This window comes from Trypanosoma cruzi, genomic scaffold (assembly GCF_000209065.1).
Source record: "Trypanosoma cruzi strain CL Brener 1047053517067 genomic scaffold, whole genome shotgun sequence".
NCBI lineage: Eukaryota > Euglenozoa > Kinetoplastea > Trypanosomatida > Trypanosomatidae > Trypanosoma > Trypanosoma cruzi.
Window position 1 is genome coordinate 91262 of NW_001849473.1, and position 16151 is coordinate 107412.

General features: G+C 44.2%; 4 protein-coding genes across 4 annotated transcripts, besides 43 other annotated features; all 4 read right to left on the reverse strand.

Annotated features, from left to right (window-relative positions):
• Positions 1 to 16151: part of a sequence feature (heterozygous, Esmeraldo-like haplotype) that runs on past the window's edge.
• Positions 45 to 137: a sequence feature (A-rich).
• Positions 159 to 178: a microsatellite.
• Positions 339 to 375: a microsatellite.
• Positions 848 to 873: a microsatellite.
• Positions 1146 to 3380, reverse strand: Tc00.1047053503975.20 (uncharacterized protein; the record flags this gene model as incomplete). Its single annotated transcript, XM_807225.1, has 1 exon — positions 1146 to 3380. One exon carries the CDS (start codon positions 3378 to 3380, stop codon positions 1146 to 1148), a length of 2235 nt encoding a protein of 744 aa, XP_812318.1.
• Positions 3419 to 3441: a sequence feature (AT_rich).
• Positions 4119 to 4200: a microsatellite.
• Positions 4248 to 4268: a sequence feature (AT_rich).
• Positions 4317 to 4354: a microsatellite.
• Positions 4524 to 4564: a microsatellite.
• Positions 4602 to 4641: a sequence feature (AT_rich).
• Positions 4692 to 4719: a microsatellite.
• Positions 4769 to 4818: a microsatellite.
• Positions 4841 to 4864: a microsatellite.
• Positions 4871 to 4903: a microsatellite.
• Positions 4965 to 5022: a sequence feature (A-rich).
• Positions 5097 to 5131: a sequence feature (AT_rich).
• Positions 5132 to 5203: a microsatellite.
• Positions 5233 to 5271: a microsatellite.
• Positions 5329 to 5367: a microsatellite.
• Positions 5414 to 5444: a sequence feature (AT_rich).
• Positions 5470 to 5494: a microsatellite.
• Positions 5639 to 8059, reverse strand: Tc00.1047053503975.40 (hypothetical protein, conserved; the record flags this gene model as incomplete). The annotated part of the gene is made up of 1 exon (XM_807226.1): positions 5639 to 8059. One exon carries the CDS (start codon positions 8057 to 8059, stop codon positions 5639 to 5641), a length of 2421 nt encoding a protein of 806 aa, XP_812319.1.
• Positions 8233 to 8253: a microsatellite.
• Positions 8536 to 8581: a sequence feature (CT-rich).
• Positions 8642 to 8673: a microsatellite.
• Positions 8727 to 8767: a microsatellite.
• Positions 8837 to 8859: a microsatellite.
• Positions 8958 to 8988: a sequence feature (AT_rich).
• Positions 9052 to 9081: a microsatellite.
• Positions 9336 to 9355: a microsatellite.
• Positions 9398 to 9486: a sequence feature (A-rich).
• Positions 9583 to 9665: a microsatellite.
• Positions 9681 to 9749: a sequence feature (A-rich).
• Positions 9890 to 11854, reverse strand: Tc00.1047053503975.50 (hypothetical protein, conserved; the record flags this gene model as incomplete). Its single annotated transcript, XM_807227.1, has 1 exon — positions 9890 to 11854. One exon carries the CDS (start codon positions 11852 to 11854, stop codon positions 9890 to 9892), a length of 1965 nt encoding a protein of 654 aa, XP_812320.1.
• Positions 11895 to 11923: a sequence feature (AT_rich).
• Positions 11967 to 11989: a microsatellite.
• Positions 12066 to 12100: a microsatellite.
• Positions 12220 to 12256: a microsatellite.
• Positions 12297 to 12324: a microsatellite.
• Positions 12416 to 12456: a sequence feature (AT_rich).
• Positions 12525 to 12547: a microsatellite.
• Positions 12672 to 12692: a microsatellite.
• Positions 12928 to 13731, reverse strand: Tc00.1047053503975.60 (uncharacterized protein; the record flags this gene model as incomplete). The annotated part of the gene is made up of 1 exon (XM_807228.1): positions 12928 to 13731. One exon carries the CDS (start codon positions 13729 to 13731, stop codon positions 12928 to 12930), a length of 804 nt encoding a protein of 267 aa, XP_812321.1.
• Positions 15148 to 15170: a microsatellite.
• Positions 15201 to 15221: a microsatellite.

The window sequence follows — 16151 nt, forward strand, 5'->3', positions numbered from 1 at the left end:
ATGCAAAACAAGGTGCCGGCCTACACGTCCCCCGGTTCCAGGGGAAAAAAAAAAAAAAAAAAAAAAAAAACTTAACGAGAACTTTATGAAAAAAAAAAAAAAAAAAAGGAATAAATAAAAATAATAATAAAATAAAATTTGATTCTCTCTTCTTCGCGTTTTTTTTTTTTTTTTTTTTCATCGTTTTCTTTACGCGGGGTCTCCTCATTGGCCAGAAGACAGAAACACATATTTAGCACAGACACAAGAAATGCACCTTACAAATAATACAAATGATACAAAAAAATAACAAAGAAAGAAAAGAAACTGAAAGTGAAGATGCGTGTCCCCATGGCGGTAAAAGAGAAAAAAAAAAAAAAAAAAGAGAAAGAAAAAGAGAGTCTATTCTTAAAACAAAAACGTTAATACCCTTCTCCCAATTTATTTCGGGGAAGTTGAAGTGAAGTATTCAATGATAATAATAACACGGTAAGCCTACTGGGGTTTCGTAGTAAAGGACAAGGCCTATAAAAATATCTTTTTTTTTAAACTACTTAACAGTAAAACCATGCATCACCAAGAATATATATATATATAACTCAACCATACATATGTATATTACTCGCTCCATCGTCATACCAATGAGGAAATAAAATAAGGCGCACACACATACGTAAACACATGTGAGAAAGAGAATGAGAGGGTGGGGGGAAAAATCCCCAGAGAAACACACTACACACATACATATGCACATATAAAAATTCCCTCGTTCTCCCTCAAAAAAGACCTATCCAGTCTCCAAAAGTGCATTGCTAAAATTAGCTAAGAGTCACTCCACCTATCTCTTTCCCTTTCCTTTTTTTTTTCCCCCTCCCTCCCTCCCTCCCTCCCTCCGTTTCTTTCTCTCCCCTTGCTTTTGCCGGTGTGTGAGAGAGGAAAAGAAAAATAAATAAATAAATTGTGTTTGTATGTCTGCTAAAGGAAAAATAAATTTCCAGAAACAAATGACTTTTCCACCCATAGAAACTAAGCCAAGGCGTCACAGGTCACATTCCTCAAGCAGGTTTCTCAAAACTTCCCCTGGCGTCTCAATGATGTTGGGTCACCTCCACATTAAGATCCTGAATCGCCCCTCCCCCCCTCTCATACTTATTGCTGCGGCCCTCTCAAAGAGATGGTAGGAGGGTGTTCTCGTCACTCGCCTCATATGGGGATGAAAATGGACTGGGGCGAGTGGTCTTCTTCCCAACCCCGTTCAAAGTCCCCCTCCGCCTCCGTTGCTTGACGCCATCCTTTTCAAGGAAATCGGCCTCCGAAGAAAAGATAATTGACGTAGAAGGGTGCTCTGTCCTCTCCCGAATGCATTTCGTCGGCGCCAAATCTGCGTTGTGCAGCAGCCACTCTGTATCGCTCACAACTTCCTCAAGCGTCTCAATGTCATCATTGCTGATAGAAGTATTCGACTTCCCCGAATCCTCGATCCGTTGCAGCAATTTCTCAGCCTTCAGGTAACAAAGCCCAAGGTCACACACAAATGGTCTGCTGTTCATTATCCGCTGGAGCATCAGGGCGTAGTCAAAGTAATCGCTAGTCAAGCCGTTGCTAGTACTCTGTCCCACACACGTCACATGCGTCGTCAAGGCGGCGCCACCCAATGCGTCTGAAAAAAATACACGCAACGGCGATGCCCTTGCTTGACCAATGGAACAGAAAAACCTTGGATCCCTCGTTAATGCAAAGGTAAAGTTTGCAAGAACCAACTTTGGGATATTGATCTCGGAATCCATATGAAGTGCACGCTCACGTACCAGAATGGTTCCCACAACCATATTTTCCGGGTGGCGGCGTAGACGACGACGCATCCTACTCGCAATGTCCGCCAAGCACTCCTTCGACGACACCTCCCGCCATGTCAGACCCATGAGAAGGGGTCCACAAAGGGCTATAAACCCATTTCTAATGGGCACGACATTACCCTCCTCGTCTTCAGGGTAGAGCATGTCGACTGCAGAGCGGGGGGTCGTTATTGCCGCCAAAGAAATCCAAATCGTGCATTTTGTTCGATCAACCACCTCACCTTCTCGGTAGCGCTGTATCAACTTTTTGAGAAAGTCGCGGGTAAGTCTGACAGAAGTCGGAAGAGAACCAGGGGCATAAGTAGACAAAAGAAACGATCGCTGACCACAATGAACACAGTTTAAAAGAGATGTCAGTGTCTGCGATCGCCCCACTTCGGTGGAACAAATCACCTCATCCATGTCATAACTAGACTTCAGCTGCAATATACGACCATTTCGAAGCTCTTCATGTTCAATGACGGAAACGGCACCCGTTCCAGTCTGAGAAATAATTGACGGCGGTACATCTGAACATGATTCATCCCCTCCTTCTAAAGAACTAATGAAGGCTACAGCCTTGACGCGCTGGAAATTGACATTTTGACGCTTCCCCTCAATGCGGTAACGAGACAACCTTTCCTTTAAAAAGTCCGTTTTTGAAAGTTTTTTCCCCTCATGAGCCTGAAGGATTGGTGGTAATTCCTCATCTGAAGTTGGCTCGGCTGACATAAAATCCATGAGTGACGTAAAGTAATAAGGCGGCAGTCCAAATTCCGAGTCGCTACAATCTGGTTCCAATGGAGCAGCGGCAATGTTGCATTGCTCCAGCAGACTCCTAGGCATCTCTGGAAGACTGCGGTTAACAATGTCCAAACTTCCAAGGCTGTTTCCCCGCGCATTTCTTTTTCCTTCCCCCAAAACTGCCGTCTTATTCCCTGCCATCTCCTCCCCAACCTGGCTCCGAAAAGACGAGGCAGATGACTTTGCCGCGACAACACTGGGTTCCTTCTTCTGATGAGCCCATGCCGAGTGGTCCCCCGTACTTTTTCGCATGGGACCGTCAGACGCAACCGGCTCAAGATTCCCACCACATATTTTGTCCAAAAACCCGCCCTCCCCTAACATGATGTATTCATCTGGCTCCGGCTCTTCGCTATTCCCGGAATCCGGATCAAAAAGCGAAAGGCTACTCCAATTCGGTGGGCTCGCAGAAGAAATAGACACCCACAGCTCGCTTGAAACTCCTGTTCCCTCCCTTGACAAACACAAAGACCGTATTTCCTCCCTCCTTATTGACCCCTTCTTGGAGTCAGGTGTTGTCTGTACCATCAAAACTGGGGTCGAACTCAGGCTGGAGTTGTAGAGAATCCTTGACTTTGATGCACACTGCTCCTCTCGAGCCTCATCAAACAGTTCTTCCTGCTTGTCTAAAAAATTAAAACAAAAGTCCTCCAACCGCATAGTCAGGACCATCTGCGATTCATTTGCACGTCCCTGACCATCGTTCAATGCCTGGTCTGACTCACCGTGTGCGCCGCAGTCTCCGTCAACCTCCCCGCGCATTACAACTAACTAAAAAAAAAAGACATGTGTAGAAAAAGAAAAAAATAATAATAATAATTTTGCACGGGATTATCATGCACGATGCCAGTTTCACAAATACGCGTGTGGGGGAGCCAGATGCACAAACACACACACGCAGAGAGAACCCAGCACGGTGGTCCCATGGGGATTTATCCCCCCCTTCTGTCGCCCAGCCTGGAAAATAATCAAGCAGGAGCCTCTCACGGTCCTCCAGCCCTCATCCGTGTCAAAGAGAAACGCACGTCTGTCATCCCTTTCTCCGCGAACGCGTCTCATGCTTTCTGAACAGCGCCATTCATCCCTATTCCTTTGTTGTTGCACACAAGAGCAGAAAGAAGAGAATCAGTTAGGGAGTTTGTTGGCGGTGGTGGGGGTGGTGGGAGGAAACATGTGCCCTGCGCCCGGCACCGTGACAGCCATCTTGCGGAAAATGTGTGAAACCAAAATATCCAACAAACAAAAAAAAAGAAAAAAAAGACCATGTGGGGGCTCTGACGTGTCATTTCCTCTTTTCTCCGCCTCCACCTACCCACCCACTGCTGGGAAAAAAAACAGAGAGAGAAAAAAAAAAGATACGCACATGCCGCCATTTCCTTCAGATGCATCCAACCACACACATTCGCAGACAAATATTTTTTTTTTCTTTCCCCTTCCCCCACATCCCAAATAGGGAAAAAAAAAAAGAAGAAGGAAATAAAGATAAAAAGGGGGAAAACCACTTATACACATATATACATATAAATACATAGAAACATAGGCTTTTTGCATATCAATATAAATATAAATATAAATATTCACAAAATTTGTACAAAAGATTGTGCGCGGAAAAAGAGATAGAGAAGGGGGTAAAAAAAAAAAAAAAAAAATGGACGCGAGAGAGAAATTATCCTCCTTCTTCAGTCAATAAAAAACAATATATACATATATACATATATACATATATACATGTATATGCTTTTATAAGGAATCAGAGAGGGAGATACATGTACATATAGATATATCACTTCTCTTTCCCTTTTTTTCAACCACATCTGGATTGAAGGGGTAAAACAAAATAAAATAATCCCCTCCATTCTCCCTCCTCATACAGAAATAACAATAAACATGAATACACTCAAAACGTTTTTTTTTTTTTTTTTTTTCTTCCTTCTCTTTTATTTTTTACTTCTCTCACTTCCCAGCCAACAGTCCCTAAAACACTTTTTTTTTTTCTTTTTTTTATTATTTATTTTAATTTATTCAAATCCGCATCAATTTTTCGCCTACATGTACTTATATATATTACGTGTGCACACACACACACACACACACACACACAGGGCAATGGTGCAGCATCACCACACGCCAAGAACAACTGCAAGAAAGGGAAATAAAAACAAAAATAAAAAATAAAAAATAAAAAATAAAAAAAAAAAAAGGGGAAAAACAAAGGCGATGCCTAAATAAACAAATAAATAAATAAACAGAAGTTTTTTTTTTTTTTTTTTTTTTTTTTTTTTTTTAGCGGGAAGGGAGGGAAGTGGGAGAAAATGGGCACACACAATGACACGTAAATCAACCACCAAAAGCAACAAAAACAACAACCAGAAGAAGAAATAAATAAAAAAAAAAAATATAAAAATTGACGCCTCCATCCCTCCGCCACCCCGAATTATCCCCTTAAAAACAGAAATGAAGAAACACTTCGATTGGCGCTTAAAAATAAAAATAAAAAATAATAAAAAAAAATATTTTTTTTCTTTTTTTTTTTTTTTGTTTGTTTGTTTCTTGCAGTCTTTTTTTTTTTTTTTTTTTTTTTTTTTCAAGTTGTTATTTTCCCCGCCACCTCAACAAAGAAAAGAAAAGAAAAGAAAAAAAGAAAAGAAAAAAACTGGCATAATTACACCTCCACATTTACCTCCTGCTTAACAACGACGGCAAAGAAAATAATCAATAAATAAAATAAATAAATAAAATAAATAAATAACAATCATAATACGATGTTGACAATGATGATAATATTCTCACAACGCAATAAAAATAAATATATAAATATATAAAAAAGAACACATAAAATCTTTTCCCCCTCCTTTTCTTTTCTTTTCTTTTCTTTTTGTTGTTGTTGTCGTTTGTTTGTTTATTATCTTTGATATTTATATTTCCTTTTCAGTGTAAATGCAGTGTGCATTTATATATATATATATGTGTACACACAGGGGAATTTATAATTTTGTGGTGTTTGATTGTGAAGGGTCTTCTTAATATGTCTTTGGCTCGGAATCCGGATTTGCCAAAAATTCCTCCGCGTCCTTCAGCATTTTTTCCAAGCGAACCACGACTCTCTTCACGGATTCATCCTTCACGGCAGCCGCCCTCTGCTTGGTTAATTCTCTCTTTGTAAACTCCACAAAATGCATAAGATTACCGCTGCGTGGGATGCCGTTCCTCACCTCTCGCATGGTTTTCCCCACCTCCAGAACCGCCTTGACGTTTGACGTCTTTTTCCCCTCCGCAGACACGGCAAGCAGGCAGACGGTGTTGCTGGCCCCACCAACGGCATAGCGTAACAATGTCCACGGCTCGGAGGCCTTCTTTTCCTTTATTCCCGTGAGGTGTGAGACCTCCTCCCCCGCAACGACAAGACACAAGGTGGAAAGATAGACCGTATCATCGCCCGTACTGCTCTTCTTCATTTGCTTCAAGACGAGGAATGCCAGAAGAAGCTCCTTTTCCTTATCATGCTTCCCCAATCCATCTTCAAGCAACTTCACACACTCGCTGGACTTGGTGAGCTTTTTGCTGGTCATACCCCTCAGCGCCGGACCAAAAACGGGAGAGGAGGCCAATTGAATATTTTCGTACGCGGCACCTGATGATTTGAAAAGGTCCTTGACTTCACTACCGCCCTTCACCGCCGCCATGGTCACACTCACATCAAACTTACAGCCCTCCTTCTCTAACACCGACAATGTATTTGTAATAAATTGGGTCCCTAAGTTGAAAGCATCCTTCATTTCCCCTTTCGTCGTTCCAATGAGCAGGCTGGAGTTGTGACCCGCCAACCAGTGGCAGCGGAGATCTTCAAGCATGACAGATTCCATGGTTTTTGATGTATCTGTGTGGGTTATAACTTCGTCAAAAGAGAATTCGTCTTTGCCCGAAGTTGTCACAGTTGTAGCATTTTTCATTGTCACAGCGGCAGAAGAAGCGCTTGCAGCCGCTTTCACAATCACCACAACACCACGGATGTTGGTGCCCGTTGGGGGCCTCAGCGTCTCCTTTTTGCTCTCTTCTTCCTTCTTATCCTCTTTCGTCGCAGGCTTTTCTGCGCTCCCCTCCTTCTTATCCTCCTTCGTCGCAGGCTTTTCTGCGCTCCCCTCCTTCTTATCGGCTGAATTCTCCGTGCTGCGCAGAGAATTAGAACCCAGAGACTTAGGGGCTGCCTTTTCTTCACTAGCAGCATTATTGACTACCGCCGTTTCGGGTTTATCATTCTTGGATGCCAAGTTGGTGGTGTTAGAACTCCCGGAGTTGGTAACGGTGACCTTTTCGTCCTTCTTGAGAGCAGGTGTCGAGGCTTTTTCATCCTTCTTGAGAGCGGGTGTCGGGGCTTTTTCATCCTTCTTGAGAGCGGGTGTCGGGGCTTTTTCATCCTTCTTGAGAGCAGGTGTCGGGGCCTTTTCATCCTTCTTGGGAACGGGTGATATTACTTTTTCATACTTCTTGGGAACGGGTGATATTGCTTTCTCATACTTCTTAGGAACGGGTGACGGGGCTTTTTCATTATTTTTTTCTTCGTTATTATTTGAGTGTTTTACTGGAGCGATGTTGGCCCGAATAAGTTCATTGCGTGCGAGAAAGCCATCGCGACGAGATGCAGCATCCACGACACTACCATACTTGGAGCCTCCCATGCCCATAGGACCGCCCATACCATACATGGAACCTCCCATGCCCATAGAACCGCCCATACCGTACATGGAACCTCCCATGCCCATAGGGCCGCCCATTCCATACATGGAACCTCCCATGCCCATAGGAACGCCCATTCCATACATGGAACCTCCCATGCCCATAGGAACGCCCATTCCATACATGGAACCTCCCATGCCCATAGGACCGCCCATACCGTACATGGAACCTCCCATGCCCATAGGAACGCCCATTCCATACATGGAACCTCCCATGCCCATAGGACCGCCCATACCGTACATTGAACCTCCCATGCCACTGCTCGTCCTTTGTGTGGGAGGAAAATTGCCATACCCACTTCCCATCGGGCCGCCTAACCCCATATTTTGCATTTCGTAAGCGTTGCCACGCATAGATCCAGTACGAGGACCCATTTCTTTATAAAAACTGCCTCCAGTTGGCCCACTCATTCCGTTGTAAGCACTTCCGCCATTGACACTGTTTCGCAGAGACCCTGTGTTTGAACCCCTCCTCCCGTACAGACTCCCCTCAGCGGACCATGGTGAAGGTGGCTGCATTCCGGCCCCGGGAGGGCCTCGTTTCATTAACGCATTGCGCGGAGGAACTGCTCCATTAACCCTCTGAAAGGGTCCCGCTTGGTTATACATTCCGTACCCCGGGGCACCGCCTGGCGGCATAGGGCCACGGCCTCCATACGGGCCATTCATGGGCCACGCGGAGGATCGAGGCACGGCGGAGGAATGCATAGAGGGTCTGACGCTAATTTTGCTCCGAGGCAGCAACTTATCTTCTCTTCTGTGGGAAATCACAAGCAGAAAAACACACGCAAAAAAAAAAAAAACCGACAACCCAAAAAAGCAACATAAATAAAACAAAATGACGGTGACAACCGGATTCGGAAAACCCCGAGCGATGGCAGCCACCCACCCACCCACCCACCTTTTGAAACCAAGCAAAAATAAACAATAATAATGGCACGGAATATGACAGACAAACACAGAAAGAGAGAAAAAGAAAAAGAAAAATAAATGATAACCCCCACCTTCCCTCACCCCAAAAAAAAAAAAAAAAAGAAGTCAAAAATACAATTCATTTCTCTTTTCTAAAGGAAAAAAAGACGAATGCCAAACCGCATGCTGTGCGCATCTACATACAGACACGCATGTACATACATTTCATTCTTTTTTCCCTCTTAAAAAGTAACAGTGGTGCCACCTACTGTTTTTTTTCTTTCTTTTCTCCCTCTCTCTCTCCCCCTCTCTTTCTTTGATCATCCCTTCATTTATACACACATCGCAAATACAAGGCATAAACAACTAGACGCATGCATATACATATACATATATATATATATATATATGTGCTTCAGATTCCCTTTGGGGAAGCCATTAAAACCCATACTTACGTTTCTTGACACACACACACACACACACACACACACACACACACACACAGAATCCCTTCCCCCGCTCTCCTCATTTGATGGATGAAATGCACAATGATGACCACGCAACAACAAAGACAACAATAATAATAATAATAATAAGACAGTTAATTGCTCTCCTCAAACTATGCACACAAGACTTTATTACCTTCTCAAATAAACTGCATGTAAATGTCGATTTATTCTGGCATGTGGAGAACATAAAATAATATATAGATATATATATATAAACCAAGAAAAAAAAAAAAATACAGCCAAAAAGAGCCAAACGAATTGGTCCCGTGGCATCGCCCTCACGCACAAACACACACACACACACACACAGGGTTCTCATTACCACCCACAATATATATATATCCCCAATTCCTTCACCTCCTGCCAAATATCACCGCTCCACGTAATGCAGGCAGAGGCGCACGTACTCACACCCAATGCCCGCTCCTCTTTTTTAATTTTCTTCTCTCGTTTATTTAACACTCTCCGCCCCTTAAGTCATGACAGGGAACTCGCCATCACTTCTCCCCGACGTATTTATGCCTCGATGGGCCTTCATAACCAAACCCACACAAACACATACACATGCATGCATGCATGCATGTGTTGGGGTAGAGGCATACGCTCCGTGAAGCCCAACAACAACAAAAAAAAAAACGAAAAAAAAATAACAAAACAAAAAAGGCAATAAAACGTATGCGAAGAAAAGAAAAAAAGAAGAAAAAAAAAAAAAAAGGAACGCGGATTTGACTTGAGCGGAGCCCTTGACGGGAAGAATTCACGCGGATCGAGAGAGGTTAAAGAATCTATGGAGTTTAGGGGGGGAAGGGAAAAAAAATAAATAAATAAATAAATGAAAGTCAATATAAATAAATAAAACTATATAAATAAATAAATATATATATATATACATATCAATGACAGTAAATAAAACAAGAAGAACATTCATAAAAACAGCTAAAAGGCAAAAAAAAAAACAAAAAAAAAAAGCCAAACAACATCATTACAAACATCATATTCACCCCTACTGTCCATTCACATTTTGCAATGATGTTCCTCATAGAACTTAATTCAAGATTGTTGGTTTCTTTTCCATTTCTTATCGAGTTTCATATCCTTTTCCCTGCGATTCTCATATCTATCCGCCCATGGAGTAAAATTTTAAATTGGTGCTATCCGGGTTTGACAGCATCTCCTCCGAATCCTTCACTATGGTCTCCATGCGTGCTACGATGCGCTCCGTTAATTTCTTCTCTGCGTCACTCATTTGATCCATATTTTCCCTCTGTCGGCCAATCTCCTTCTTGGTCTTTTCCAAGCAACGCCTAAGGTTGCCAATACGAGGCGGGTTATTTTTAATCTCTCGCATCTTACGGCCCAACTCCAGGCAGCCGCGGGAATTGGGGTCTCGCTCCGACAAGAGCAGCGTGGTCACGGTGACACTAGCACCACCAATGGCGTAGCGGAACAACGTGCAGAGGTCGGATGTACCCATTTCCCTCAGCTCATTGAAATGCGAAATCTCCTCCCTTGCAAGTCCCATGCAGAGCGATGAAAGGTAAACATCGTTCTCCTCGCTGCTCTTTTTGAGCTGCTTAAGAACAAAGAAACCGACCACCAGCTGCTTCTTTTCATCACTGCGTCCAATAGCCTCGTCAAATACATCAACACACTCCTTCAAGGATTTAACATTCCTGCTTTTCATACCGCAGAGACAGGGACCGAATACAGGGCTTGAGCCAAGTTGCATTTTCTCGTACGTCGCATTTTCAGGATTAAGAAGATCCCGAATGCGGTCGGTGGACTCTACCAAACCAAATGTAACAGTAATATCAAATTCAATAAGCTTTTCCTTTGAATTCTTTTCCACCTTCTCTAGGCATTGAGTAAGAAACCGCCTCGCAAACTGCACAGATTCCTCGCCACGGTCTTTTGCGCCTCCCACCAGAAGGGCCGAAGTGTGCCCGGCAATCCAGTGGTCCTGTAGGTCAACCAGAAGCACAGAGTTCACGTTGTCTGATATGTTATCACGCAAAATGCACTCATCATTTTCAAACTTCTCATCCTCTCCATTCTCTCTCTTGAAAAGAAGAGTAATGGGGTCTTTCACGGAGATGCACAGCCTCTTCGACAAGTCACTATCCTTGTCAACGAGAATGAGTGTATGAATATTGTAGTTTGCCGGGCATTTTGCTGTCACCCTTGACTCCTCGTTCTTTGAAAGGCTCGATTTGCGTAATAAGAGAGGGGCAACCGCCGTGCCTGTCGATACCATCTCCCCCTTCTCATTCATGACTTCAGTTTCAGTTCGCTTGCCACCACGCTTGCCACTCCGATTCAGTTTGACGTGTCCCTCCGTGGTAGAAATATTTGGACAAAGCTGATTGATGTTGAAACCCAAGCTCGAGCGTTGCACGCACCCTCCACCGTACATGCTATCTGGGTCCACGCTGTTCAAGCTGGCCCATTGGGCAGTGATAATTGGATTCTCGTACATATTTCCAAACCCTGCATCGTACCCTTCTCCACCCATCCCAGGAACCATATTTCCAAACCCTGCATCGTACACTTCTCCACCCATCCCCGGACCCATAATGTTCCTAGAGGAACCAAAGAAGCTGCCTGGGTTCCCACCCTCCATGCCGTAAACACTTCCAGGTAAGCCACGGCCTTGAAGAGACTCTTGATGCTGAGACAGCCCCTGAGGCAGAGATGGGTCACACGAGGTAAAGCTTGGGCCATCCATATTTCCCCCACCCAACTGAGGTACACTTGTTCCCTCGTTCGCATGCGCAAGATCTTCTCTTTGGCCCGTGCTGTAGTTTGTAATGCCGTGAAATCCCTTTCCTTGGTTTCCATAAACTGGCGATGGCGACGACGGTGCCAACTGGCCTGGGACAAATTGACGAATTGCTGGAGCGCCGTTAATATTGCCCACCTCACTGCCGTTCGTTGTGGAAACGCCGATTCTCCCATATTCCTGCGCAGCACCTGTCCCGTCCATTTTCTGGGCCCAGGTTCCTGATTTTTTTAGGATGGAGTTTTGAGGGCGAAAGACTTGTTCCTTCGGCCCCGCCAGTTGACGTGGATCATAATGTTGCATCGCTCTTCCTTAAACAAATCCCCCCACCTCCGTTCACGGGATATAAAAATAATAATAATAAAATAAAAAGACAAAAAGTTACCTCAACTGTCAAAGTGGGGTTCAGCAAAGAAAAATAAAATAAAATAAAATAAATAATACGCGTGCGTATAGTAGTGAGAACATCAGTGCGCCCCTCCCCCCCCCCACTCAAGCACTCAACGAGAAGGAAACACACACACACACACACACAAACAAACAAACACATAAGTCGAGCTCCAAAGCAGAAGGAGCGCATTTACAGGGGGGAAGAGGGCAATTCAAATGGATGGAATAAGTAAAAAAGATAAGTTTGGAGACAGTGCATGAAATAACCATCCAAAACAAATAATAATAATAATAAATAACAATAATAATAATAATTTTATATATAAATATAAGGAATTGTACACGCTTTTAAATAATATATATATATATATATAAATATATATCCCAGAACAGAGGACAATGGATGAGAAGTAGCACACAATGGAGGACTTTCCTAAGAAATTCATACACATAAAAAGGAAGTCAGATTTGTAGAATTTAAAAAAGAATTTAAATATATATATATATATATAATAGAGAAAAAAAAATACATGCCAGAAAGGAAAATAGCCTAAAAATAAATTAAGAAAATTAGGAAAGCGAGAAAAAAAAAAAAAAAAAAAAAAAGAGACAAATCTTTCCTAAATTCCTCTCGTTCTACTTTTGTACTTCTCATGCCATGCGTCATTCTGAGAATATATATGAAAGGGAATTTTAAAAAAACCAATAAAATGAAAAAAAAAGCAACAAATTTTTTTTTTTTTTTTTTTTTCAAATGACCCCAAAACACTGAAGGAAGGGTCTGTGTACTTATTTATTCATGTAAACTGTCCCAAACTTGAGCATCCTCTTTCTTGTAGTTGATTTCCTTTTCACGTAAACCTCCTGAGTCCGTTTAGCACGCATAAACACACACACACAACAACAACAAAAAAAAAAAACTCTTGCGTGCTTATTATCGGCTCCACCAGAGAAGTCCTCACAATGAGGAGAAAGGGGGTGCGTCACTACGGTTGACACCCCTGCTCTTTCATTCTCTCACTGTTACTCTCTTTCTTATCCTCCGCACGGCTTCCCATAAACACGTCGCCGTCGGCATAGACAGGAAGATCAAATTGGCCCATCACAAACACGCTCTGGCGATTAACCGAAAAAGGGAGTCCCGGACCGGGTCCTGGAATCACACTGGGATCTGGTAACTGCATGTAGATCTCCATGTTACCCCACCTGCCGCCGGACCAAATCGCAGGCTCGAGATGGCTCGCCAAACCGCCGTATCTGTTCGCCCCCCGTTCTGCCCCGCCCCGAGAAGCAGCTATGTAGCTGTTTTCAACGTTCCTGTGCGGGCCGCTGGCCTTCGCCCCGTTAGACTCAGGCCCATCATCGCGTTCCGCCACTTCACCATAATGCTCCTTCAATACCTCACACCCCTCGAGGTCCGCAAACAATGAATTAAGGGAAATATCACGAGAACTCGGTCCACGCAATGGGCTATTCTGGCTTGATCCCATGGAATACGCGCCGCTCACGCAAGATAATCTTCCCCCTGTCGGTGGCGCCGATCGATTCGAGTCCTGGCGCATGTCGCAAAATTGCATGTGCATAGATTTATCTTCTTCTGTAATCGGACTGGAAAGTGACCCTTTGCTGTAAATCTTTGGTTCAGGCGGGCACACGTCATCCACACACATTTCTTCAGGCAGTTGCACCGAAATATCGCTGGGGGAAAACCCAGATTCATACTGTGGTCCGGGCGACAAGCACGAACCAATTCCTTCCTGGCAAATCCCTGGCGTGGAAACCTGATACATGCTTTGATAGATTACTAACTTTGTATTGCTATAATGCCTTCTTCCCTATTTTCTGCAAGGCGTCACCTGTTGGTTTATGCTACCTCAAACTTCTCCAGCACACACTAACTCACAAAAAAAAAAGAAGAAAAAACGCAACTGACCTTTACAGCCGTCTGTGGATGTGTTGCAGTGTAGTTAAAAAATAATGCCGGTTCAAACAGAATCCTCTCTTTTGCCTTGCCAGAAGAAAATTGGTGGAGAAGCTAAAATGCGGGCAGTGGCGTGTCAAGAACAAGACAGAAAAAAAAAAAAAGACGCATATTTCCATAAGAACACTTACGCGACGGCAAGACGGTGCAGCCACAGAGACGAACACACACACGCACACGCAAACACACAGTGCCACGATAAAGGAAATGTCATCCACCCTTGTGCCCACCTTGGCCCATCGAATCGAATAGATAAGAAGAGTCGAGAGGCACAAACAACGCGATCAAGTTCAGCGAGTTGCAAGACAATACGTACACTGATTTCAGTTCGGCCGTTAGACTGGATGTTCATTTTTCCCCCGAAATTTTACGGTTGACCACCTCATCGTGGTGCCAAGGTCGTATGCCGAAGGACGCCGGTGCAATTCTTCAAAGGGACAAAAGTCAACCATTCTGCAGTGCAGTGCTCCGGATTTAGGCCTGTACGGCACCGTGATGTGGTCGCTGCCGTGCTGCCAATGCATAGTGAAGTACCCCACAATCCCAGCGGCATTCCTGCAGGGGGCAAAGCGCCTGACCCGGAGACCGCGACGGTGGAAAATACATGCGGAAGTTGGCAACAATTGTATCACGGTCAATTGCCAGGCCTCTCGGACAGGGGAACCACACTCAGTCATCTCCAAACCACCCGTTCGTGTGGGCGGAGTGGGTGAGACATGAACCGGGGTCCTCCAGGACAAAGCAAAGAGCCCAACTGGAGAGTGCTCCTCTGGCAATACCGCCGGATGCCTCAGTGTGGCGCCAGTGTCAATTGCTCCGTATTGTCGGGGGAAGCCAGGAGCCAGCAATGATTCCCTCACGGGATTGTTGGCGCAGGGCTGACGGCATCGACCAGCCGCGTCTTGCTGGGACAAGTGCTGCCGTAAAGCGTGCGGGTCACTGAAATTATTTGAGACAAGAAAAGAACAAAAGCAACAAAAAAAAAATATATTCTATTTGAGGAAGTTCCCAATCTCAGAGAAAAATCAATTGACAAGCGCATTCGCAGAAGCATATGCAAGAATGCATAAAGGCTATCCGCAAACATGGAAAAACCAAGAGATGGGGTAAATCAGAAACAAACACACATATTTGAAGCTCCCACTTTTTCCCTTGTAGAGGGAGCCCCCAGATCCTTAAATAAATCACAATGGGACGAGGCCAGTTATCGGAGACAAACACACACAAAAAAAAAAAAAGAAAAAAAAACGATAAGCGCGACAAACAATGAGAAATATGATATATATATATATATATATAATAATAAAAATAATGCAGTTTAAAAAAAAAAAAGTTCATTATATAAAAGTAGATAACAGCTGCAAGAAAAAAGTGTGAAAGTGAGTGCGCCGTAGAAGATGGACGACCAAGCAACAACCTCCAGTGCATTTAAATCCAACTAACGCTTTGAAAAAACACCAGTTTTTATTTTATACCTAAGACTATGTTTACATTGATTTTCTCTTTCCGGATTATTCCTTTACATCTTCATTACACCCGTGCTTCACCTCACGCTGGCCACGCTAAAGCTAATCCGGCTCACTCATGAGGTATGCCGACAATATTTTACCCACCAGTCCTCGCAGCAGGTCCACTATTTCCACCCCACCATTCGCAAGGAAACACAACACGCCTACCCTGGCACCTCCGTCACCCCCTTCATTTACATCGCCGGGCCCGTTCCCGCCATTGTGACACAAAAAGAGCTGAAGATAGCATCCCTCTTTTCATTCACTTGTTTCGGTAACAGAAACGACGCAAATGTGTCGTCCTTTACGATTACGGTGTTGGTTGTTGTTGGTTCATGTTTTGTTTTTTGAGGTTCGCGACGCCAACCAATAAGTTGAGTCTGGCGCCGCTCGCTGACGAACCGATGGGCGTCAAGGACACAGGAGTGCACTTTTGAAACCGGCTCGTCTGTACCGGAAGTTCACACGCCCCCTTCCCGCCCCTCAGATCAAGAGGAAGAATGAACAGCTGGCCGTCTGGAGTGAGCGGTACAAAGAAGGGTTTGGCTCCCCGCACCGCCAGCAGCATCTCACTGCTGAACTTGTCGACCACACTGTCCAGCAGCTGCAACCGAACGCATGAGGCAAGAGTTTACCAATGTGGCAAAACCGTTCACAAGAATGCAGATGCCTTTGCCATCTGGCTTGACCGCATTCACTGCTGTCCCATCCTCCCCGGCCG